Raw genomic sequence first — 25,671 nt, forward strand, 5'->3', positions numbered from 1 at the left:
CTCCAAATCCCTGGTGCTCTGAGCAGGGGCTGGTGAAGCTACAGAGCCTCAGCGAGTCTCTGTGTGTGCTGCTGTCTGTACTGCCTCGAATGACCCCTGGAGGAGTCAAGGAGAAATCTTCGTGACAGATACAAAGATCAGATGAGCAGCAGTTGCTTAGATCCAGAAAAAATAGGAAGAGGTAGGAAATGGAAAGGATGGGAGGAGATTATTGATACTCCTTGTGTTTCTGTGTGTTGTCAGGGCTATCGAGGGCTGTTGTGCAGACCACCTCGGGTTGCAGTCCACTGTGGAGAGAGAACTAGAGATCAGATCTGTGTGCTTTTAAATGAAAAACCCACATCAAGCTTGCTGAGGAACGCAGAGCTCGGTAGAGCAAGTCCTGTGTTGGCACCAGCAGGAGTGGGAATGCAAAATCCATATGGGATGTAATGAAATTTCCACTGACCTCGTGTGGGAAGGAAGCTCTTGTCAGCAGGGGGATGGGAAGGTTTTGCGAACGGTTCGTGGTGGAACTGCTCCCTTGGTATCCTGTAGGAATGCAGCAGTGGGGTTTAGGAGCCCTAATTCAGAGGTGGGTGCAGGGCTTGAGGGTGTTGGGGCACCAACCTGGAAAGGAGCAAACAGGGGTGGTGCAGAGGAGGGGAGGTGGAACTGGGGGGTGCCCGCTCCTTCCCCATGGGTCTTGTTGAGCCACTGGGCCACAGGTTCTGGAGGGTCGTGCTGTGTCTGTCGGTGTCTGGGGGTCCTTGGGACGGAGCAAGAACAGCAGGAGCAGAGCAGGTCTGCAGTGTGGGGAGCTGCAGCTTGGACTCTCTAAGCCCTTGGGCCAAAGTCAGGTCTGATTTGCCAGCTAAGCTGGCAGCATGGGGGGCTCTGGGCAAGAGGAGCACAGCCTCCAGGCCCAGAGGTTGGTGTCCCTGCCTCCGGCAGGGGTTTGCAGCTCTGTGATCCTTGGGATCCCTTCCAGCCCAGACCAGTCTGTGATTCCTTCGGGCCCTCGCCAGCTCTGCAGGCACTCTGGAGATCACTTACCAAGAAAGAGCCTGTTAGTTTGTATGCAAAGAGCCTGGGATCTCAGGTAGTGCTAGAGAAATTGAAGTATCATTTTCCAGCTTCAAAAAGGCAATTGAAAAGCTCTCAGGGCTGGTCTCTGTGCACTCAGGCAGCTGTTGTTTGTTCTGGCAAAGAACAAGGTGAGGCTGGTGAATGGAATTCCTCAGCTCTCACCTGGGGGGGGGAAAGTCTGTTTGCCTTGGGGAGCCGTGCCTTACCCGGAGGCTCCCAGGCGGGAGGAGAGCCCTCCCAGCGCCCTCCTGACGGCCTGTCTGTGTTCCTCTCTCCCGTGTGCCCGCAGAGATCCGCACGCAGCTGGTGGAGCAGTTCAAATGCCTGGAGCAGCAGTCGGAGTCGCGCCTGCAGCTGCTGCAGGACCTGCAGGAGTTCTTCCGCAGGAAGGCGGAGATCGAGCTGGAGTACTCCCGCAGCCTGGAGAAGCTGGCCGAGCGCTTCTCCTCCAAGATTCGCAGCTCCAGAGAGCACCAGTTCAAGTAAGTGGCTGTTCCCTGGGGCAGCTGCACCGCGCCGGGCCCAGCGCTGGGTGTTCGCAGTGGCTGTGCAGGGTGGAACTGGAGGGACGGTGACGCTGTCTGTCCATCACCAAGGGCCTGACCTGGGTTTTTCTAAGTGCTACTGACTTGTGCCACCTCTGTTAGCCTGACTTGCACTTCTCTGAGCAATGCAACAAAGGTGGGAATTGGGGATCGTGGAGGGGGCAGGTCCCTTGGCTTTTTGTTACGGGTTTGAATTCCCAGCCCGGATGGATGTGCCGATAGCAGCGAGGCTGTTTACAGCCCCTGGTTCCTGTGGGCAGGCCAGCCCTCAGCTGGCAGAGAGCTTCAGGCTGCAGAGAGCTGCTCCAGGCTCAGGCTTGGAGCAGTCTCTGGAAATGTGGTTTGTTGTGGTATTTAAAGTGAGATGTGCCTGTTTTCTGTGTACACAGCTGCACGGTGCTGAAGCTGGGCAAATCCGTGGTGGAAATATTTTGAAACAAAGCTTCGAAATAGGGAGGATGAACTGGATGCTGGAATTGTGTGAAACTCAAACTGATGGTGGAAGTTGTAAAATCAGCGAATGTGTGAACATGTGCAGGCTTTCCAAAGCAGCCTCCCTCAGCCCAGCCAGGCTTGGAAAGCAGATAACAGAAAAGAAACAACCTTGAGGCAGAACTGAAGTCTGGAGGTCGCTGTGTTTTGCACTGGGGATACGTAGGCTGTGCAGTTACACTACTAAATCCTATTTATGCCATATTACGAAATCCTATTTAATCTGTTCACTCCATCCTTCCAGTGAGCGAGGCTTTACTGTGGCCTTATGCCCAAGCCTGCCCCAAGAACTGCCATTCAGATGTGATCTGGTTTGTCTGTGAGCAGCTGTTGCCTGTCAGTTGTGTGGTGCTGGGCTGGCACTGCCGTGCCCAGCGTTGGGGTACCCAAGGAGCTGGCAGTGCGGGCTGGGGTGGGTGCTCTTGTTCAGAGGTGGAGCCCACAGGGCTCGTGGTCTGCCTGTGCCCCCATCAGCTGAGTGTTGTACCTGCTGTCCCATCGCTCCGTGCTGAGCGCTGTCTGCGGGTGACAGTGATTCCCCCCTCCACAGAAAGCCCAGGGACAAACCCCCGGTGGTTTGTGGTTGTGCTGTAGTGCTGGTGGGGTCAGCTCAGTGCACACCTCTGCCGAGTCCTCGCTGTGTCGCTCAGCCTCCAGAGACACTCCTGCAATGTATTTTTCTTCCAGACCGGTTTGTACCTGGGTTCCTCTGCACTGTGCTTCCCCAGCCTGCTCCTGGCTGCCCTTACCCTGCTGAGGCTTAAGCAGCACAGTGTCTCTGGCCCTTCCTCTGCCCCGTGGAGCCACGTGCAGCAGCCCCTGCCCAGCCCGTGGTGGTGGGAAGGAGTGGCTGTGGTGCTGCTGCTGGGCTGCTCGTGGTGATTCCCGGTTACAGACTCATTCCTGCTTTTGCACGTGGTTGTTGTGTCTGTGTGTGCTCGGAGGGGTTCTCTGGAGGCACCCTGCCTTCCTCTCTGCGGGCTCAGTGCTGAGCTGGGCTGCCCCAGTCCCAGGACCACCAGGGAGAACATCTCCCATGAGGAGCAGTATGTGCAGGGAGGCTTTGGCCGCCCAGCGCAGCTGTGCCCAGCGTGGGCAAGCTTTCTGGTGGCAGGACGTCTCAGGAAGGTGGGTCTTGTCTGAGCAGGGGGGTCTGAGGCCTGTCTCCATCACAGCCCCGTTGCCAGGGCTGCTGGTGTGCGGGTGGCTGTGGGAGGGAGTGTGTGGTCTCTGCTGAAAGGGGCAGATGTGCTGGAACCAGCACATCTCATAGGAGAGCCCTGGCTTGACCAGGGAAAATGGAGACGTTTGGGACAAACAGCCTGGCTGCCCCGTGTTGAAGCTGTCACAGCTGGGCGGTGTGAAGGGTTTGTTCCCTCCTGTCACTCCTGGGAGCGCTGGTTGCGTCCTGCTTGGTTTGTGTTGGTACTGAAAGCAGCACGGGCGCCGCTCCCGCGGAGAGGGAACGTGTCAGGACTCGTTCAGCTCCAGTCGAGGGTGACATGTTCCTTCCTCAAAAGAGACTTCCTGATGAACACGGCCTTCCAGGTGAGCTGGGGCTGGGGGTGCCCCTCAGGGGGGTCTCAGGGTGCCCCTTGGGGGGGTCTCAGGGTGCCCCTCAGGGGCTCTTGCTGTTGGAGCTGGCTGGGGATGTGCTTGCCCTGAGGATGCAGCCTGGCTCCCGGGGACTCTCCAGGTCAGCCACCCTGCTGCTGCTCCCGGCCATCTCTCTGCTGTCTGCAGCGTGTTGCACCAAGACCACTGTAAATACTCAGCACAGAGGAGTGTGTGTGGTGCACAGACACCTCCTGGTAGCGCTCGGTGCAGAGCATGTTCTCCAGCACTGTTCATGGACTAAATGCAGCACAACAGCTTGTGCAGCACATGGGCTCTTCTCTGAAGTGAAAGCCACGGCGTATTAATAGCACAGGGTGGGGAAGAGCAGCAGGACTCTCCCTCCCCTGCAAAGCATCCATGGGCTTGCCAGGGATGTGTCTTCTTCTCCTGCACCGTCTCCCAGAGCGCCTGGGTTGGGAGGGGTCTGGTTTGGTACGTGTGCTCGTGTCCCAGCCGACAGCCCTGTGGGGCAGCACTTGGTTCCAGAGCAGGGTGCAGAGGGCTCCCAGCCCCTCTGGAGCAGGAGAGCAGCTCTGGTGGTGTCTCCATCGAACCTGCACGTTTCAGGCCCTTCAGAGCATGGGGCACTGGCACTGGGTGGCTGTAATGTTGCTCCCTGAGACCTCTCTGTAAGTACAGAGCAGCCGTGGGTGCCCTAAGAAGCGGAGGTAGGACAGAAGTAGGCTGTGAGGGGCAGGGTGCATGTGAAGGTCCATTGGTATACCTGTGTGTGTGTGTGTGTGTATGTAGTGGAGCACGGCTCTGTGCCTGGGTCAGCCTGAGAGCATCCATCAGCTCTGCCCCTGGCAGCTCTGGGGGGCTGGTAAAGGAGCACCGAGCTGTGTGGGGAGCAGCCAGGGCACAGAACACCAGCTCCTTGGCTCGGTCACAACCCTTGTGTCTCATATCTGGGCTGGGAGGTGTGTGTGGCAGGGGTAGTTACACACCATTTCTGTACCCAAGAGGAGGTGCTGTTGGGGTTGGCCGGTGGGCAGCCAGCTGTGTGTCTGTGTGTCTGAGCAGGGGTGGCAGCGGGTCACAGCACTGTCCTGGTCAGGGCAGCAGCTCTGGGACTGGCACCGATGAGCCATGGCGTTGGCTGAGAGGCTGAGGCTGGTGTGCCCATCGCCTCCATCGCAGAGCTGCCCCCCTGCCCCAGGTGGCTGCGGCCCTGGGTGGGGGGTGAGGGGTGGCAGCAGCTGGAGATGCTGCACCCGGGGGTCCTCCCCACAGGTGGGTGGGGACGGTGCCATGAGCCCCGTGAGCAGTGCTGCTGGGAGCAGTGTGGCAGGAGGGGCTCGCAGTGTGCTGGCGTGCTGGGCTGGCTCCAGGCAGCTGGCCGAGGGGCTGTTGGGTGCTGGGCTGGGGGCTGCAGTGGTCTCTGGGGCTGGGAGCAGCCGAGGGGAGCTCACACACGTTCTCAGGGGTGTGATGGATTGTGTGATGCCTGTGGCGTGGAGGGCACCATCAGTACGTTGTCAGCACTCACTTGGAACGACCTGCCTCTGACTTCCTCACTTGAGCTTTCTGGTTGATTCTTTTCCCCCATCCCCTAGGAAAGATCAGCACCTGCTTTCCCCTGTGAACTGCTGGTACCTGGTTCTGACGCAGACCCGGCGAGAGAGCAGAGATCACGCCACCCTGAACGACATCTTCATGAACAACGTCATCGTGCGGCTCTCGCAGATCAGCGAGGATGTCATCAGGCTCTTCAAAAAGGTAACCAGATGGACAGCTCTGCTCAGTGGGGCTCCAGCCTTGTGTTCTTGTCCAAGCCAGAGCGTGTGTCTGCACAAACCAGAGACGCTGTTCTCATCGTCGTGGTGCTCGCTGTGGATAAGCTTGGGCTAGAGGTTTCTCTGGGGGTGGTGGTGACCCAGGCACCGTACCAGCTGGGTGGCCTCTAGACACCACTGAGCAAGCAGCGACTCCCACTTGTAATATCCAGGCAATACTTACGCAAGAATTAAAAACTTAAGTCGTAGCAGAGGCTCAGTGAGTGTCACCACTCACCCCTGGGGTGGGCAGGGAGGCTGATGCTTTGGGGGATGTTCAGGTTAGTTATTTTTCCTAACCCGCTATGCCTGAAAGAGGATCAGGGGCTGAGCTTCCCTCTGTGCAGCAGTGTTTGGTGAGAAGCCTCCAGCCTGTGTGGGAGCAAAGAGCCAAAGGCTTTCTGTGACATCCAGCCCAGCCCTGCAGCGGGGCTGGGACTGCTCTGGGGATGTGTCTTCCTCTCTTTTATCTGCTCTGGGTTTGAGGGTGCCTGCTTGAAGCTCTCCTCCCTGGGGACTGTGCTGTTCGGGGCTGCTGGACAAACACGCTGGCTCCGGAAGGGTTAAAGGCATCTGCAGTTGTGGTTCAGCTGTCGGGTCTGCTGTAGATTGCTCTTTGATGGGAAATTAGGGGAACATTTTTTACCAGAGATGTCACTTCTAATTCCTCCCATCTAGGATTTATTAATGGGTTGTGACATGCTGCGGGTACGCGAGGGGCTGGGAGGTTTTGTGTGTTGTGCTTTCATTATGTAGATGTAAACAGTCTCTGTGCAGAGCCAGAGACCTGATTTCTGGGCTGTGAGGATGTGCACAATGGCGAAGCGGTGGGAGGCTGCTGAGAGAGATGCTGGGTGCTGAGCTGCTTCTCCCCTCTGCTCCCCTCAGTGTGCTGGTCGCAGCAGGGTCCATCATCAGGAAACTGGGGCATCACCTATTGTTCATCTCCACCCAAGTGTTGTGCCCTCCCCGTGACCGGCAGCACGAGGCCCCTGGCCTTGGGCTGGGCAGGGCTCGAGCACACCTCTCCCCAGGGCTGGCCAGGGAGCCCTTGGGCTCACCGCATCCCACAGAGGGAAAACCAGGAGCTGCTGGGGCTTGACAGCTTGCACAGGCCTCAGCAGGGCTTATGGAGGTGTAAGCTGGGTGCCAGCAGTAGAGGAGAAGCTGGGTGACATTTCTGGGGTCACTGGCATGTGTTTCTGCAGGCTGTGGCCCAAGTTGGGGACCCTGTTGTGGCTGCCATCGGAGTCAACGCAGGTCCTGAGCCACAGTTGCTCTCTTGCAGCGATGCCCAGGGCTGGGGGCTCTGCTAGGGGTCAGGGGCTCTGCTCTGGGGGCTCTGCTCTGGGGGCTCTGCTCTGGGGGCTGTCAGCTCTGCTGCCCAGGCTCTGCTCCTGGGGATGCTGTGCAGAGCCAAGGAGCTCAGCTCAGGCAGCTGGGGGTCGTGGCTCAGCTCAAGCTGGTGATGCTGGGCTCGGGGAGTTCACTGTCTGCAGCTTGTGGGTCATTTCTTTTCTGGCTTGGTTAGTGTCAGCTTTGTCAGCTTGGAAAGGGGAGGAGGAGGAGGCAGACGAGGGGCCCTGTTGGGAGAGCTGCCACCCCTCTCAGTATCCCCAGGCACTGTGGAGTGGGGAAAAGCCAGTGGTGGCCCTGGGCAGAGCCAAGTGGAGGTGCAGGCTGCGGAAGCATCCCTGGCCTGAGCTCAGCCCGTGGTGCTGAAATGAGCAGCCAGGCTCCCTGCCTGCTCCAGCACATGGGCCAGCCCTGCAGATGGGGAAAGTGCAGGAGGAACACTCAGTGGGGCAGATTTCCCAGGAGCATCCAGCCTGAGTCCCGCTCCTGGCGCAGGAGGGAATTACCCAGGCCAGGGCCAGTGCTGCTGATAGGCAGGCAGGCAGTGGAGAGGCTGAGAGACATCGCTGCAGAGAGCTGACTTGATCTGCTGTCGGAGGGTCTCCATCACCATGGAATCACACAGGGTGTCGTGCCCCCCTGGCAGAGGCAGAGCCTGGGCGAGGGGCACACCCCCAGCCCCTTGGCCAGGCAGGTGTTGTCTCCCTTTTGCCTCCTGCTGTGGCAGGAGGGCAGAAATCTGCTGCTTCTTCCAAGTGTAGAGCAGAGGAAATCACAGGTTTGAGACAGAGCGTTGCTGTGGCCGGAATAACCATCGTGCTGCCTTATTCCCCAGCGGGAGATTTAATTACGTTCCATGACAGTGAATTTAATTATGTCCCATGCTGCAGTGCCCTGGCTGGAGGTTTAATGAAGAAGCGGTGTCTGTGTGGTGGGCAGGTCTCTCCTTTGTCTCTGAAATAATTCCTTGGTGCCAGTGGCCCGTGTTGCTTCTTCCCCTCACTTTGTCTGCAGCGGCAGGGATTCTAATCAGCCTTCTCCATGGAGGGCACTGCCTTTCCCTGGGTTCCAGGAGGAATGGCAGATAAAGCAGGCAGCTAAATTGGAGCTTGGGTTTTGGAGGGTGCCAGGGTGGGGTTTTGGTGTCGCCTCCCATAAACACAAGTGGAACTTCTGTGTTGTAAGAAGGGGAAGCAGCGAGCTGGGAGCAGAGCCCTTCAGCTGCCTGCCTGTGTTCAGAAGTGGCTCCAGCATTGTGATCTTGGACGCTCCCCTCTTGGCTGCCAGGAGACTTCAGATGATGGCGGGGACCACCTCGGTCTGCAGCAAGGGGATGGGGGTGTTGGGTGGGTCAGCCTGACTCATGGGAACACACGCTGCTGAGCCACTTTGGGATGCTCTATTTAGGAGTCTAAAATTAGGTTTGGAAATTGCAGCTTTGTGGACTCTCCCTCCACCAGACAGGAAATGTGGGGCAGCAGCAGGAGCTGCAGCTGAGCTCGTCCTCCTCCAGCTGCTCCGGGCAGGCTGGCTTGGGACCCCTCTGCCCCGTGCTGCCAGGGTCAGCCGGAGGGCTCCGTGCAGCTCTGATCTCCTGTGGGCTGGGGCTCCTGGGCACACAGACCCCCATCTGTAGACCCTGCCTTAAATAACTTGTATCCTGTGTGTGCTCGTTTCCTGGGAGTGCCGTGGGCTTTTAGTGGCCCTTAAGCTCCTTCCTGAGCCGCAGCTCTCGGAGCCGGTGGGGAGGGAAGAGGCACCGCGGCTCCCAGCAGCCCAGGTTTCCAGATGGCTGGGGGTATTTAGCACCTTCTGGTAATTGGCATCTTCTTGGCACCTCGTGCCCGTGAGAGCGGGAGCAGCGTGCATCATGGTGCCTCTGAAGATGGGGCTCTTCCAAATCCCTGGCACTAACGCAGGGATAACTGTTATACTGGCTGGGTGCTGAGCGCTCTCACCCCTCCGATTCCTCCCCTCCCTTTCTGCATTCGGGTCTAACTCCTAATAAACCCAGGTTCAACTCTGCAAGTCTCTGGGCTGACCAGTTAGCGTTAATTAAAAGCCCCGCCTGCGTCGTGGGCTGCTGTAGCTCCCAGCCAAGAAGCTGTCGGGGTGTTGTTTTCCCTGACTGTGATAAAAATGTATGGAGCTGTTTGAGGAAATCTGGGAGGAGAGCTCTTTTCTGGGGTTGGTTGGGCTTTTTGTGGGGGAGGGGGGTGTCTGTCTGTCCTTGGTTTAATCACTTATTCAAGCTGTAACAGCCGTTTCCTGGCCAAGAAGATTGCACAGACCGGTGTGGGGTGCAGTTACAAGGGAGGCAGCAGGGCAGTGCCCACACATCTGCCGGAGCACCCAGCCGCTGGGTTTCTGAGTGGGAGCTGCCCTGGGCTGCTGCCAGGGCTCGGTGTGCAGGGCTCCCCGAGCCGTGGCCTCTCCGTGCTGCGGGAGGTGGGCGACCGGATCTGCCTCATCCTGCTTGGCAAGAGACAAACCGGCGGTGGGAGGCGGGAGGTGCCTGGGCTTCACACCCGCCGTGAGCTTTCTCCTGAGCCTGCCGACCTTTGGCTGTTGGGGTTGTGAAACCAGAAGCGTGATTATATAACCCTGGTGCAGCTATTTCATCATGTATTGTCCCTCGTGAGGGGGGCTGGGGTTCACTCGGGTCAGAGGGGCGACAAGGAGCTGGGGAAGGCAGGTCAGGGGTGTGTGTCAGGGCCAGGGTGAGCCTGAACGCTGAATCCCTGGGGGCTGAGCCCTGGCAACCTGTGACAGCTCGATGGGACAGGCCAGAGCAGCAGCCGGTGTCTTTAACAACCTGCTGAGTCCGGGTGGAGGGACAGGGGATGCTGCGTGGCAGGCTGTGTGCCCACACGTTCCCTGCAGGTTCGGTAACACCGGGGTGATGTGGCAGCACCACAGGGCCAGCTCTGGGCGGAGAGTGCTGCAGCCCCTCACCCCATGGCCAGGGGTGCAGGTTCTGTTAAAAACAGGCAGAGTCGGGCTACACAACACTCCTGGCTGTGGAGCAGGCCCAGCCTTGTGCCCTCAGCCAGCCTTAGCAGCCGGTCTCCCAGCCCTTTGTGGTGGATCCGCATGCGGGCTGAGCGTGGGCTGGAGACGAGTGCTGCCCGCGGAGGGGCAAAGCTCATCAGCAGCTCCAGACTCACCCCTGAGCCAGTGCAGGGTAAATAAATGGAATTGTGTGGTGTTCCTCAGCGTGGCCTCTGAAACCCAGGCTGGGTGAGCCATGGGCAGGCATCGGCCTCGAAGGAGAACGCAGCAGTTCTGAAGTTGGGTGGGGATTTGCTGCGCTCTGTGTGTCCCTGTTTGTGTCACACAGTTTATTTTGTAAAGGAGTTACAGAAAATTAAATCACAATGCCAGTTCACCTCTGAACTTTGCTGTCACAGGCAGGTGGTGAGAGGCAGCTGTCCATGCTCAGGGATGGAGAACCTGGAGCACCGATGTGGGTTGGCAGCTGATGATGGCTTTTCAGCTCAGATATTAGACAGGATCTCCCAGGTGGTGTAAATAAAGGCTCTGGGGCATCTCTCATGCTGTGGGGCTCTTGTGGAGGTTTTTTAATTTAAAAAATAATACATATGTTTTTGCAAACTCCACATCAGAGCGAAGAGTGTCAGGCCTCGTGTTTGGCTGAGGAGCTGGGAGGGACAGATCTCTGCGGGGCAGGAGGTGTTTCAGCCTGGTGTCCTGCCAAGGTCCTCCTGTGCCACTGCCAGCAGAAAGCAGGACAGAAAATCCCAAGGGGCACCAAAGGAGGACAGAAAATCCCTCTGGGCACCAGGGAGGTTGCTGTGGCTTTGTTTGCTGCGGGATGGGTGTGGAAGCCTTTGCTGGGGATGAACAGGATCCTCTTGGGCACAGGGTGGAGGGCTGAGAACGAGTCCCTCTGGCTTGGTTGAGGTCAGGGTGGTCACTTGGTTTCAGAAAGGAGAACAACAGCTCACTGCTTCCCTGTCCTACCAGCTCACCAGCGTGCCCAGACTGTTCCTTCTGCAGGTGCTGTCCTGTCCCATGCCAGCGCTCTGCCAGCCTCCCCTGCGCCTTGTGTCACACGGCCAGGGAGAGGAGCCTGAAACCTCGCTGCTGCTTCTGAGTTTGAGCTGAGCATCTGTAGGGATCCCCTTCTCCCTTCCTGCTCCTGTCAGTCTCTGGAGTTGGGTGCCCTTGGAGTGGTGTGAGGCCCTCCGGAGCCGTGGTGTGTGCAGGGCTGTGCGGGCACCGCGCTGCCGCCGGCTGGGGCTGTGGTAGAGTCGTGCCATCGCTGGGCTGCCCGCAGCGTGGGGACCGCTCTTGGGAACGCAGCTTGGAGACTGAGATGCATTTGGAAGTCACACAGTCCCCCTCTTCCCTCCAAAACGTATTTTCCTTTCAGAAAACCATGCAGTGAGCGTGACAGAGTCTCAACTCTTCTTCTTTTTGTCTTCCAGAGTAAGGAGATTGGCTTACAGATGCATGAAGAACTCCTGAAAGTCACCAACGAGCTTTACACGGTGAGTAAGGAGCTGATCCTGCCCGTGCCGAGCCCGTGTGCCGTGGGGAGCATAGGCAGTGCCATTTGTTAGAACAGAATGTCTGCTCAGCCTTGCAGGAGCCTCTCTCTCTGTCTCTCTCTCTGTCTCTCTGTCCCAGTCTCTCCTCCTGCATTAGTGGGAAGGAGGTGATCCCTGGTGCCCGTGATGCCCTCGCCTGCCTGGGCCCCTCGGCGGTGCCCGCGGGCCGTGGTGCTCTGGGCTGGCAGTGCCGGTTGTGGCCGAGACCTGCCCTGCTCCTGGGAGTCCAGTGGCCTGTGGCAGTGGCTGGACATGACCTGCTGAGGAAGGCACTTCAGGTGCTGGTGCTCATCTCCCTGCCCCAGGGACACTGGTGTGGGGCTGGCTCTGTCTCCAGGTGGAATCCTATGCTGTAGGGCAGTGAAAGCCTTTGTGTTGTGTCTGTCTCTTGCCCTGTAGCAATTGTCTTTATTTTTCTTCTTTCATTTGTTTTTTTGATCAAGAAAGGGATACGAAGTCTGTCTTGTGCTGGGAAATTGAGAGGCTGTGTTTGCTTTCTTTGGTTGTGTCTGTTACTGGCCCGTAAATAACCCTGCAGTAGGTTTATTCCTCAACAATAAGTTAATTCCATCTTTTTTAGAAATAGCCCTGAACAACAGTGTGTTTAGATCCTGTCTGAGGTTTCTGCCATAAATCTCTCTTGTTAGGGGCTGGTGATGGATCCCGGTTTTGAGACCTGCAGTGTGGGTGGACAGCCAGGTTGGGTTGAAACACTTGCCTGAGCGTTGGGAGCGCGTTGTTGATGGCTGAATGTCACAAGCTGTGTTAGTGGTGGTGACTAATTGCCTTTAATTACAACAGCAGCACGACAGATGCAAAACAAGGAAGGACTAACAAGGGCTGGGCTGACCCGACCCTCATTCCTGTGGACCAGAGTACTCTGAGCCCAAACACAGGATGGCCCGAGGGACACAGTGAGGTCACCCGAGGATCGGAAGTGGGCTGAGGTCCAAACTCCTGTGGTTGGCCAAGGAAGAGCATAGAGAGTGGTTTTTCTCCCACTGAGTCTGTGGCAAAGCTGGGCTTCACTGGGGCTGGGATTTCCCCCCTCACCGCTTTGCTGGGCAGAACGTGCTTGAGTGGCCGAGCAGAGCAACGGCTGGGAGAGCTTTGTGTTTGCCTTGGAGTGACCTTGCTGCTGAGATAACCAACCCACCCTGTCATCGGGGTGGAAGGAGCAGGGACGAGGTGCCCTTCTTTCAGAAACAGCGCAGGGAGGTGATGGAGAAGCAAAGGAGACAGGCTCACCTCCGCTCCGCGCGGCCCCGCGCCGCTCTGCTCGGTGGGTTCTGTCCCCAGGACATGGGGTAAAGGGGTAGAAAGGGGACAGGGCGTGTGGGTTGATCAGCGTGCTGGCCTTGAGGCAGCTGCTGGCCTTGGTGGCTCTTGCCTTTGGCCCTGCTGCTCCCTGCCTGTGTGCTGGGCTGGTGTTGTGGCCCCCTCCCCTTCAGGAGGGGCTAAGCCTGGCCTAACACCCGTCACCCCGGTTCTGGTCCGGCTCCTCTGCTGGACCTGAACCTCAGTGACCCATCTAGCTGGGGACAGCAAGCAGGGCTGTTGGTGGCCAGGGTTTGGCAGTGGCCTTTATCCAGAACGTGTTACTGATACTGGAAACACAACTCGTGCTGCTAAATAACTAATGAAGGTGGGAACGTATTTCCCTCCCTCTGCTGCCACTAATGAGCTGATGTGCAGAGAGATCCCAGGGGCGCAGCTGTGGCAGTTTTCATGGCACGACAGCGGAACGTGGGGGCTCAATGGCAGCTGTGAGCGGCACAGGGGAGCTGTGGGTCGCAGGGCTGGATGCAGGGCTGGATGCAGGGCTGGATGCAGGGCTGCCTGCAGGGCTGGATGTCCCCGTTCGGGGTTGGGGTGGCTATGGAACCAAACAGCCAATGTCCGGGTGTCACCGTGCTGGGTGCAGCGGTGAGAGCATGGCTGGTACAGCCAGCTGTTTGTGCCAGCTTGTTTCAGCAATGTGGATGCTGGGGAACATATTTGAATGGCTGTGAGGCCCTTTGGGCTTTGTTAAAGGGCCTTCCCAAGGGCTTTCACCTGGTTCCTGTGTTACCTTGTCAGGTTGGAGCAGGGAGAAAATACAGAGGAGGAAGGGCTTTCACTAAGGAGAGTTTCTCCAGCCATTAGCAAATAAGTCAGTAAGAGCCTGTGCCAAGCCAGGGGTGGTGGTGGGGCTGGGAGCCCCTCCAGCCTGTGTGTGGTGCAGTCCTGCCCTGTGCCCTGGCAGCCTCGGGACACAGCAGGAGAGGGGCTAGAGCAGCGCGTCCCCAGCCTGCGGCGCAGCGCCATAGCTGTGCCTGAGCGGAGGCAGCGGGGAGGGTGCTGGCAAGCCAGCCCTCTGGGGAGCTGTGGGCTTCCCAAAGCCCTGCACTGAGCTATGGGGCCTCTCGGGGTGCTGGGGAAGGCCCGTGCCTGCCCATTGCTGAAGGGCAGGACTTCTCTGTTTCACTTCCACCAGGAGATGGAGATGGTGAAGACGAGGAGGCTCTTGCCTTCCTCCGCAGGGAGACCCCAGAAGTGTCTGCCTCACGTTCACCACAGAAACTGCCGTTTGCAGTACGCAGCTCGAATCTGTGTTAGGATCTGCAGGGCTTGGGAACAAGGCAGCTCCCAAACACAGCCAGGCCTTTGCTTCCCTTGCCCTGCTGTTGCCCAGTTGCAGCTCCCAGTGAGGCGGGTCAGTGCGGGCTCCATGCGGCATTTGGAGCTCGCATGCAGCGCCGTTTGCGCTTGGCAAGAGGGGACATCATATGTTTCAGCCTGAGCTCGTCCAAGTCCAACACCCGGGTTCCTGCTGACAACCACAGGAGGAGAATGCTGTATTTTCTCCATTAAGGCTTGTGCAAAGGGACTGTTTTTGTGGGCTCCTGCTCCTTTGGAAGTCGTGGCCCTCGAGGCGAGCTTGTCCCGCTGCCATTGCCGGTGGCGCCGGGCGCTTCGCTGAGCCCGATCGTCAGCGGGAAGCCGGGCACCCCAGGCCTTGTCAAGGCAATGTGGAACAGCACATCCACATCCTGGAGGGGGATGATGAGAGGGGACAACGTGACTAAAGGCATCAGGGGAGAAGGGCAGATGTGTTCCTCTTGCCAGCTCCGTTCAGATGATCACAGCGTGCCCTACAGGGCTTTGTACCCGAAAGGAAGGGCCGTGCTACACGTTCTGCCTCCAGGACTCTCCCTGGCAGCGGATCAGCATCATCTGTCAGTCGCTGGTGGTGATCCTGGACTCACAGGACGAGTGTTGCTGCGTCCTCCGGGCACTGACCATGCTCACCCGCAGCAGCAGGAGGAGGATTACGTGGTGCTAGGGGAGAAGGTGCCTTTCTACTTGGAAATTGCAGCTCCTGCACCTTGGGGCTGGGGCTGGCTGTGGGGATGGTGGAACAGGGTCACCCTGGGCTGGCACAGTATGTTCCATTGTCGGGGTGGTGTGGCACCAAAGGGACTGCAGGTTGGGTCTGGCCTCCTCATGATCTCCTGTCGTGGGGACCCTTGTCCCAGCCGCGATGCACTGGAGGTTATTTCTTGTTTCCCTCTTGGAAGCTCAGTGGTGCTCTGGGGACAGGGCTGTGTCTGGGGACACGTCTCAGCCTGTCCCCGCTGCAGGCCCTGAGCAGGACAATGGCTCTTGCACCAGCTGCCATTTTGAAGCAGGGCTGCTGGTGGTGGTGTTCAGTGCAGGGGCTTTTCCTTCCCTCCTTGTTCCTCGATGCTGGACCTGTCAGCTCCCTGTGCACTCTGCTTTGCACGGCCACGGGGCAGGCGACTCACCAGCTTCTGTTTCCTCAGGTGATGAAGACCTACCACATGTACCACGCAGAAAGCATCAGTGCTGAGAGCAAGCTGAAGGAGGCGGAGAAGCAGGAGGAAAAGCAGTTCAACAAGTCAGGGGACATCAGCGTGAACCTGCTGCGGCACGAGGACAGGCCTCAGCGGCGCAGCTCCGTCAAGAAGATCGAGAAGATGAAGGAGAAGGTGGGTGGGAGGGAAGGAGGGGGGAGCCGGGCGGGTCAGGGCTTGCTGGGGAGGATAAAGGCGGAGCAGCTGCCGGCCCACGGGTCTCACTGTGCCCGGGTGGGACCTGCCAGGAGCGCTGTCAGGAGGAGAGCTGAGTGCTGGTGTGCCTGGCCGGGCACAGGGGTGCCTCTGGTCCGGACACGGGGCGCTGCTGCGGGGCTGCGGTTTGCTCATGCCTTGTTCTGCAAAGCAGAGCTTTACTCAGTGAGCAGGACCTGTCCCAGGGCTCATCAGAGGCCTGGGGGGCAAAGGAAGCGCTGGGTGTGTAAATGACAGCGTGTCTTCCTCCACAGGCTGCCTGGGAGTTACAGACTGGCTTTGCCAGTCAAAACAGTGAACTCTGTTCCAGCAAATCCCCCCAATCTGAGCATCTCCAAAGAAGTGAAGTATTTTTAATCTCTGTGAATAAACAATAGCTGCCCTGGCCAGGGAGCTTGTGCACATGTGTTGACCCAGCAGCAGGACACTGCCTGGTGGCAAAGCCTCTTTGAAGGGTTAACCTTTTGTGCCAGACCTTCAGACCAGAACCTGCTCGAGCAAACCCCAGATCCCAGCGCGTTGCTTTGCTGTGGAGTTTGGAGTTCTGGGTCCTGTTCTACATTTTGTAGCTTGGGCCTCTGGGCCAGGTTCCACTTTGATACAGCTGCATAAATCTGGAGCAAGCCCAAATGTGTGTCAGCCTGTCTGGGAGGGAAGTTTGGCCCTCTGATTGTGATGGATGTCAAAGCCTGCACGGATAAAGGCGGAGCAGCTGTGCACTGGATGTTCTGGGTACCTCTGAGCAGAAAGGGCTCGTTGTGTGTTGGCTGATGGTACCAGAGGTGTTCAGATGTGATCTCCTCCATCCTGGCAAGCCTGCCTGTTGTTATCCCTGATAGCAATTTTTATTAATTAGCAGGTCACACACCCAGGCTGCAGGGTGCTGTGGGGCTCTGCTGTAAGGAGCTACACAAGTAGCATCCTGTTTGTGCTCTTTTTGCTTTTTCAGAGACAAGCCAAGTACTCTGAAAACAAGCTGAAGTGTACTAAGGCCAGGAACGACTACCTGCTGAACCTGGCTGCCACCAACGCAGCTGTCAGCAAGTACTACATCCACGACGTCTCTGACCTCATCGATGTGAGTGCTCCCTCCTGACGCTTCCCACTGATGAGCACACAGCTCAGTCTGCACCACGGTTTGGTCCTTAAATGCACCCTCATGGGGTGGCGATGGAGGGGGGGGTGTTGGGGCTTTAATGGTGGTGGTTTTCCTCCCAGCTGCACACGGGTGTTTGGCTTTCCCCGGTTGGTGGTGGTGTAGCTGAGCAGAACTAGGGTTGCTGCTGGTATGGAGTCACAGAACCCCTGACTGGTGTGGGTGGGCAGGGCCCTCAGCCCCCCTAGTGGCCCCCTGCCATGGGCTGGGACACCATCTCCCAGCCCAGTGTGCCCCGAGCCCCATCCAACCCGGCCTTGAGCCCTGCCAGGGATCCCAGGGCAGCCCCAGCTTCTCTGGGCACCCTCGCTCAGTCACCTCTGAGCTTTGTGTGGCCACAGGATCACTCCACAAAGAGACTGACTCAGTTTAAGCTTCACATAAACTTTCCATCAGGGCCTGGAGAAAAGATGAAGCCTTTCACTACAGCTGCAGGGGACGAGCCAGCCTGAGCCAAACGCTCCCCTGAGCAGTGAGCAGACTGAGTGGCGTGGGGCAGGCTCGGCTGACACCCACCCACCTGCGTGCTGGGGTCTGGGTTGGGCTGTCGGTGTGTGGGCTCGTCCTCATCCGCTGCTGCTCCAGCGCTGCTGGGGCTGGTCCAGGTCAGACCTTTGCAGGAGGAGTTGCCTTGGGGCAAGCCAGGGCAGCCTGGAGTGTGGAAGAGCTTCCCAGCTAGGGACAGCACTGGCCACCTCCCTGGCTGTATCCGAGGCAGCCTTGGGGCAGGAGCTGCTGGAAGCAGGTTTCACAGTGTGGTGGGAGTGGGAACTGGTGTGTGTGTCAGCCCCTCCTACGAGCTACTTTTGAATGATTCAAGGGAAGGGGTTTCTGTGTCCCCTTTGAACAGCCTCCTCTGTGGTGCAGACTGCTGTGCAGTTTCTCCTGCTAGAGCTGCTTCAGCGAGCACATAAATAACTGATCTGAAGGACTGAGCTGGTGTTCTGGCTTCACCATTCCCTCCATGTATAATTGAAAACTCAGCTGGGGCGTTTCTCTCCTCCACTCACCCACTGACACACATTTATTCTTCCAAGCACTAAAGTCACTCTGACACAAACCCCTGATGATTTCAAGATCTTGAGATGTGGTAAAATGTTCCCCCTGTGCCCTGTCTGTGCTCTGTGTGACTCCAGATGTGTTTAGCTGTATCAAAAGCCCAGTTGTTTCCTTGATGACGGGGACCTTTGAAGACCTTCAAGGTGTGGCACCACCGTGGTTCTGCTCAGGGCTCTGCTGGGTGGTTCCTCTCTGGGTCTCTGTCTCGTTCATTGATTTTTTTAGGCAGGAACAAGGACTTTGATTTCCTGGAGAGCTGCTGAGTCCTGTTTTAGTTCTGGGTGTTTATATTATTCTTCCCAACTTTATTTCCTTGCTGACACTTCCCCTGGAGTCAGCAGATGGCTTTTCTTCTGCACTCCAGGAATCCCTTCAGGGGACTCTAACTAAAGCATCTTCAGCTCCGTGCAGCTCAGCTCCTCCTCTGATGTATTCTGCTCACCAAATCCAGAATCAGATGGGTGAGCTGCACAGCCATGGCCTGATTTTAGATCCCCAAAGGAAGAGCAGTTGACTTGAACAGACGTTTTGCACAAGCTCAGTGCAGGAACGTGGCAGGAAGGGTGTCAGGGAGCCCCAGGTCTGCAGGCAGAGCCCGAGTGCAGAGGGGCTCCATGGTGGGGGCAGAGTTCTGGGGCAGCTCAGCGCCTGGCACTGAGCAGGGTGATAAAGACATGCCAGGCTGCTGTTCCTGGCTGGGGGGGCGGGGAATCCCACACCCCCTTCCTCTCAGGCACAAGCTGCCCTTGCAGCTCTGTCACTCACACAGATCGGAGCCGGCGGGATGCAGGAGCGGCCGGTGCAGCAGCGTGTCCCCCGATGGCAGGTGGCTCCGTGCCCTCCGTTAGGCACAGCCGGGACACTCCCCGTGCCCTCAGCCTCACCGATGGCAGGTGGCTCCGTGCCCTCCGTTAGGCGCAGCCGGGACACTCCCCGTGCCCTCAGCGTCTCCGCAGAGCGGGGACTCGGACAACAAAGCCCTGTGCTCATCTGTGCGGCCGGTCCCAGCTGCTCGGGGAGCGCTGCGCTCCTAATGAGCAGTGCAAACCGCCCTCAGGGGAGCCGGGAGGTGGCACAGGGCACGTCTGTCCCTCCCTCTGTCTCCAGCGGCCCTTTGGCTTTGTCCTTTTGAAAGGCAGAGGAGAATATAGAGGCAGATCAAATGAGGCTGGGGTTTGAAGTGCACCCTTGTGCCTCTGCCCTGAAAAGAAGCATGTGTTTCTATTAGACAGCCTGGGTTCGCCTCATTGCTGCCATTATCTGTGTGACCAAGTTAATCTCTTTGGCCACGTATGTGAAGTGGAGATAAAGCTGCTTATCCATCCCTCTGGAGTCCTGTGGGAAACGGCTGGGAAGTAGTTTGAAGTGGTCACATGAAAGGGATCTCCAGATTTAGCAGAGAAGAGTGTAGCTGTGGTGTGGATACGGACTGAGCCACCACGAGTTGTTCCGCCTCCTGCAGATCCTTCTGGAACAGCCGCTCGCGTCTCGGGGTCGGTGTGTTTGCCGTGTCGGAGACGAACAGGCAGGTAAAGAGAGGGAGCTCTGAGCAGGTAATGCTGCACCTCACTGCCACACCGCTGGCTCCTGGAAAACCTGCCTGATGGCACTGTCACCTCTGTCACCTCTGCACGGGCAGGGGGGGCTTGGTCAGCGGCCCGAGGGCACCTGCCCAGGGAGGGTGGGAGATGCTTGTGTGGGGTTGGAGTCTCAGCACTTTCCTCCTGGCTTTGGGCAAAGCTTTTATTGTTCCTCTGTTCCCATTCCTGTGTGGTTTCCACGCTGTTGTGGTTTACAGGCCTGGGTGAGCGGCTGGCAGTGGTCTGCTGCAGCCCCCAGCCCCTCTCCCGTGGGACACACACGCACGGATTTGGCTGCTTCCCTGGTGTTTCAGCCCAGCCCAGCTCGCTTACAGCTCTGGGGTGTCAGTTCAGTTCTCAAGTGGAACACTGCAGTGTTCCCAGCCCTTGCAGGGGTGTTGCCAGACTTAATGAATTAATATCCGAAGAGCTCTGAGCTCTGCAGATGAAAGGCACTGCAGAAGGGCGAGGGACGCTTATTTGTGGTTCTAATTTATTTTCCATCAAAGGGATGAGAGGGGTGAGAAAATGCCATTTGTTCTGGAGCTGGGAGCAGGAGTTTGAAGGCTGCTTTTTCTTCCTTTCTTTTCCCTTTCCCCTCCCCTTTGTGTGTTCCTCAGAATTTCCTGGGAATCCCTGCTCTGTCCTGGCTTCTTGGGGCACTGGTGGGAAGCTGCCGTCACAGTGCTCATGGCCCACAGCACACCCGCAAAGCCCCTGCCCTGGTGTGCAGGAGTGTCTGATTTCTGGGCACTGCCAGTGCCTGCTGGCCTCTGAGTGAGCTCAGCATGCAAAGGAAAGGGAAGATCTCACGTGGAATTTCTTCCCAAAGGCGTCTGGCAGTAACCTGAGCCCCATCCCCTCGGATTCTGTGGTGTTCAGCGATTTTCCTCTGCAGTAGCTCAGTTTGGGATGCTTTGGGAGCTCCCACCCCTGGGCAGAGGCAGATCTCTCCTCCTGCTGTTGCTGGTTGCAGTGAAGCAGCAGTGGTTCCTAAGGGGCTGGAGAATGGTATTGGTGGGGCAGGAGATGGGCTGGGAACCAGGCCCAGTCCCGCTGACAGGGCACAGCAGCAGTCGGTGGATGTGGGGAGACAGCAGGTCACCCTCTGGCGTCGGCACCGGGGTGCAGCCCTGAACCCCACTCCACGCCTGCCGCAGCCCCCAGCTGCCCGTGCCAAACCGGGCGGGTTGTGGGGCCAGATCCCAGCGCGGGGCTCAGCTCCCGTCCCCTGCAGCTTGGGGATGCCACACGCAGCCCGGGCTGCCCGGCCCTGCCTGGGAGCGCGCAGGGAGCGGTGAAACAGGGCTGAGGAGAGCAGGGCAGCTGCAGGCTGCATCCTCTCGGCTCAGCAGGGTCTGGGTGCCAGCCTGGAGCAGGCGTGCGGGCGTTGGTGCTGAAGTGGTCTCCTGGGACACTCACAGCACAGCGTCTCCTCAGCAGTGGAGAGAAATTCACCCCGATTCCTCAGGTTTTTGTGCTGCTTGCTGATTTATGAAGGCAGAGCTAGACCAGTCCTTAACCGCCCATATTTTCAACTAACAAGATTAGAAGCTAAATAGAAGCAGATAAAAGGTGGATTATGATCGCTCGATGGCTCCTGCAACCCCCTCGTTGCTGCCTGTGTGGTTCCAGAGCTGTAAAGGGCTGGATGGGGATGGATGGGCTGTGGTTGTGTGGTTTCACTGCAGCTTCCAGCACAGACTAAAGCCACCAGCGCTCTGCCTGTGACTCGGTCTGAGCAGAGGGTTGTCTCTTCAGATCAGCAGAAAGCATGAGATGACTTCTTTGGCTGGAGCTGCTTGTGGCACCAGCTGAGTTTCCATACTTCCCTGTGAGTTATCCACACTGCTCTGCTGGTGCAGATCACTTCTTTCTGCATCAGTTCAGTGATGCCTGTGGATGCTGCAGAGCTGGAGGAGCCTCTGAAATGCTGGCTCCCAACAGGGCCTGCTGCTGCTGCCGACAGGCAGGTCTCATGTTGGGTTGCTGAGATTACTCCAGCAATCCTCCTTCTCTTTTCTCTAGCTCTTTGTGCCGTGCTGGTCCCTCTCGCAGTGGTTTTGGTGGGGCTGCTGTCGGTTGAGGCCAGCTCACTGCACACACGTCCGGACTGTGCCGGGTGGTTTTGATTACAGCTCAGGCAGTGAGGATTCTACTCATTCTTCAAGCTGTGTGGCAGCAAAGCATCTCAACTCTGTGATACCAACCCTGTGGTGTCTCCCATGCAGCAGTGGTGATGCGCTGGCAGTGGTCAGCTCGGTGCTGCAGCCCCAGCAGGGTGGCTCAGGCTGGTGCCCTGTGCTCCTGCTTCCAGCATCCTTGCCTTTCTGTGCAGAACAGCCTCCAGTGACCTCCAAATTTTGGGTGCTGCTTCAGTGCCCATCCTTGCCCCCTGCCCAGAGCAGGGCCAGTGGGTGGGCACGGAGGCTTGGGCTGTGCAGGGCTCCTGGCAGGACGGAGGAGGGCTGCTGCTGCTAGGAGCTGCTCTCTGCTCAGCTCTGAGTAAGCATTCAGAGCAGCAAATCCCGGTGCTGTTGCTGTACTTAACATGCCAAACTCAATTACACTGAGAAGAGAGTTTAAAAACAGGCTTTTGTCTAATGTACAGTATTTTGGCAGCAATTAGCTCCGAGTTGTATCATTTTCCCCAAGGTGAACATGAGAACGATCAGTGATGCATGAGAAGCTGCTCCGTGGTGAGGGAGGAAGGCTTCCTGGCGAGGAGAGAAGGGTTTGCACACTGCAGGGCACGTTCTTCCCTGCCACCTTGCACACCCATCATCGTGTTTGATAACTTTGGGAAGTGTTTTCTTTGTGTGAGAAGCTGTGCAGGGTTTTGATGGCAGGGCACATGGACATGCTGGCCCTGAGCAGGCAGCCAGGGGGAACCCTGGTTTCAGATGGGCTTGTTCCTCTGTCCTGGCTGAGAAGATCCAGCACCCTCCCCGGTGAGGGTATTAATCCCTGGTGCTGTGGTGAGGGTCCCTGTTTGTTCCCTGCTCCCTCTTTATCCTGTTTCCTTCTTCCCTTTGGATAGGGTGTTGCAGTTAAGTACACCCTGGTAGACGGGGCTGGCGTTTCTCTGGGACACACAACACTTTGTTTGGGTGTTTAACATCCACATGATGTTCCAGAGCAAGGATGGGAGTTGGAGTGACCAGACCTTTCCTTGGTGTTTCTCAGTGCTGTGATCTGGGGTTCCACGCCAGCCTCGCTCGCACCTTCAGGACGTACCTGTCTGCTGAGTACAACCTGGAGACCTCCCGCCACGAGGGGCTGGACATCATCGAGAACGCTGTGGACAACCTGGACGCGCGGAGCGACAAGCACACCATCATGGACATGTGCAACCAGGTCTTCTGCCCTCCGCTGAAGTTCGAGTTCCAGCCTCACATGGGGGATGAGGTAGTGTACTCACTGAGGGACTGCACAAGTGCCTTGAGCCTGGCCAGGGCTGGCTTCCTCCTCCCTCCTCATAACCATCACCAGCTGATTTCTGACTCCTCATCCCTCTGCTCTGTCTTCACACGCTGCTCTTCGTGTTTCCTTTCTTAATGAGACACTTGGCTCATTAGGGCTCCTCCTTTCAGTCTGCCTCTTGCTCCGTGTCTCTCCCAATTAGGGAGCCTGTGGTTTGATTCCAGCTGAACTGCCCAACAGATTTGTAAAGTGGAGCTTTGATTTACCTGCTGTAATTGGAAGACTTCAGAGTGCAGCTTTCAAATGCTGGGTAGAAAATGTTTGTGCTGGCCTGGGGCCAGGGCACTGCTGATTAGAAACCGGGCGATGCAGCCTCTGGGGAGGCTGCAGGGAGCTTGTGAGTGCTGGAGAGCACCATTTAGGTATGTAAATGTGTGTGTGTGGTCAGTGCATGGCCTGCTGAAAGCTCTCCTGTCCCTTTCCCAGGTGTGCCAGGTCAGTGCCCAGCAGCCTGTGCAGACCGAGCTGCTGATGCGGTACCACCAGCTCCAGTCACGACTTGCCACCCTCAAGATAGAGAACGAGGAGGTAAGAAGGTGCTGGCAGGCAGCACAGCTCAGCCCGTGGCACGGGGTGCAGGGAGGTGTGGGGTGCTCGGGTGTGGAGCCGAGCGCAGGAGCCAGCCTGGTGCTGAGGAGCTGCTCTCAGCCAGGAGTGTGGCCCCGGGAGTGTCACCGTGCCGGTCTGCTCCAACCCCAGCTGCCTTCTGTGCCTGGTAGGTGCGGAAAACTCTGGATGCCACCATGCAGACGCTGCAGGACATGCTGACGGTGGAGGATTTCGATGTCTCGGACGCCTTCCAGCACAGCCGCTCCACCGAGTCCGTCAAGTCAGCCGCCTCAGAGACCTACATGAGCAAAATAAACATCGCCAAGAGGAGAGCCAACCAGCAGGAGACAGAGATGTTCTACTTCACAGTGAGTCTCTGCCCATGCGATGCGGGACACGAAGCATTAATTGCTAGGGCTGAGTTCCATTTTCAGTGCTCATTAGTGAGGAGCAAGCACCAATTCAGTCTCTTTAATATTTGTTGTCTGTCTGATGGGGGCTGGAATGCCCTTTGCAGTGGCAGGGCAGCACACAGGGACGCACAGTCCAGTGTCTGCTGCGTTCTTCTTTCTGAGGAACAATTGGAGCAGGCAGTTGTGCCCCAGACCCCAGAGAGCTCGGAAGGAGTGGCTCGGAGCTGGGCAGCGGGCTCCAGCCAGCCCTGCAGCGTGTTGCCGTTTGGTGGCTGTTCTGGGGACCATACGGTTTGGAACCAGCAGCCAAACCTCCCATCTCTGGCCTGCTGGGCTAAAACCTGCCCTTGGCCCACTGATGAGCCGGTTTCATTCACATCCTGTGCTGGGTGCTGGGGGAAGCTGTGTGACCTGGCTTCAGACCTGGCTTCGCAGTGCTGGGCTGGTGGGTGTGCACCAGGCAGCAATGCCGTGCCCCCCACAAAGCTTTGCTCCAGTCCCTCACCTCCAGGCAGATCTGCTGGCTCTGGTACAGCACTGGGAGTGTAAGAAACAAGCTATCAGGTCAGCAGGAGCCCTCGTTTGGGCATGGCTAACAGGCTAAAGTTAACAGCATCTCGTGGTACGTTACGTGTGCACGGGGAAGCTTCAGCTTTCTCTCCCCAGGATGGTTATTCCAGATGGTGCTTCTTGTCGAGAGCTGGGCTTGGCTTTCCTGAATGCTTTCTGCAAGAATTTGATCTCTCCCACTGTCTGTCTTTCACTTTCCACCTCAGTCTCCCTCTCTCATCTGTGAAGTTACTCTGTCATGTCACTGGGTGTGGGGCAGCCCCACGAGGAGGGAGTTGTGCTGCACAGGCAGCATTGCCCAGCACATAAAGCGTTGGATGGTCCCTGACCTGGGAAGGTCTCGTGCTGGGAGTTCTCGCTCTGCATCACTTGCTTGCACAAAGGCAGAGCGCTGTCAGCAGAGGGAAAGCCTCTTTGATTTCCCAGGCCGTTCCCAGAAGCCTGACAAAAGAAAGCTTGCTTTGAACTCTTTTCTTTGGAGCTCCTTGCGTTCCCAGGCAGGAGGTGCAGCACCAAGGAGACCGGGCTAATAAGATCATCAGGAGGGTGGCTGGAGCCGCGAGCAGTGCCGGGGCTGCGCTCAGCCTGCGGCGCTCCGACGCCTGGTTTGTCAGAGCCTGTCAGCCTCCCGAGCCCCCCCAGCAGCCCCCCAGGCAGGACTGCACATCAGTTACAGACTCTGCTTGCCAGGAGGCCTAACGCACCTTGTCTGGTTTATTTTCATTCCAGAAGTTTAAAGAGTATCTGAATGGCAGTAACCTCATCACGAAGCTCCAGGCTAAACATGACTTGCTGAAGCAGACTCTGGGAGAAGGTGAGTGGGGGCTTAGCCCAGGGAGGAGCCTCCCTCATGAGCAGTGGCTTTAAACCAGGCCTCACCGTTTGCTGCCTGCCTGAGTGACTGATGGCTTCTGTAGCTGGCTCCTGCTACCGAGTTTAACCAGCCTCATGCAAAATCATTACTTCCCTGGAATGTGACCCAATTCCCACCTCTCTGGGGGTGCACGAGGAGAAATCTGTCAGAGCCTTACAGTGTGTGCCACAGTGCTGTGTTACTGCTCCAGCAGCAGAGTCCCAGGCAGTCCAGCCCCCAGGCTCCTCCCTTTCTCTCCCCCTTCTCCCCAAACACGTGTGTTTTCTCGTCCTTGATCTGTGCTGCCCGCAGCCTTGGCCATGCAGCAGGCCCTTGCTCTGCCACTCTAGGTTATTGACTTGCTCTAAGCCAGAACTGCAGAATCGTCCTTGCTTTAAAACTGACTCTTCCCTAGCAGGCTTCTCTCACTCGGATTCTTTCACGAGTTTGGGGCAGAGCTCACACTCCCGAGCAGGCTCCATCCCACAGAGCCAGCAGTAGTTGGTGT

At 57.6% G+C, this 25,671-nt stretch overlaps 1 protein-coding gene across 2 annotated transcripts in view; it reads left to right on the forward strand.

The window, feature by feature from the left end:
• The window catches only part of SRGAP3 (SLIT-ROBO Rho GTPase activating protein 3), a gene marked incomplete at both ends in the record, with an annotated part of 75,470 nt that overhangs the window by 32,390 nt on the left and 17,409 nt on the right, over window positions 1-25,671 (forward strand). For both annotated transcript variants that reach the window (XM_084269775.1, XM_084269776.1), the window contains 9 exons: window positions 1,358-1,550; window positions 5,279-5,441; window positions 11,305-11,367; window positions 15,234-15,419; window positions 16,450-16,578; window positions 22,482-22,703; window positions 23,205-23,306; window positions 23,498-23,695; window positions 25,040-25,124. In XM_084269775.1, the coding sequence (XP_084125901.1) occupies window positions 1,358-1,550; window positions 5,279-5,441; window positions 11,305-11,367; window positions 15,234-15,419; window positions 16,450-16,578; window positions 22,482-22,703; window positions 23,205-23,306; window positions 23,498-23,695; window positions 25,040-25,124 (1,341 nt within the window). The remainder of the gene's footprint in view (window positions 1-1,357; window positions 1,551-5,278; window positions 5,442-11,304; window positions 11,368-15,233; window positions 15,420-16,449; window positions 16,579-22,481; window positions 22,704-23,204; window positions 23,307-23,497; window positions 23,696-25,039; window positions 25,125-25,671) is intronic.

This window comes from Gallinula chloropus (assembly GCF_964237585.1).
Source record: "Gallinula chloropus genome assembly, chromosome: 12".
Lineage (NCBI taxonomy): Eukaryota > Metazoa > Chordata > Aves > Gruiformes > Rallidae > Gallinula > Gallinula chloropus.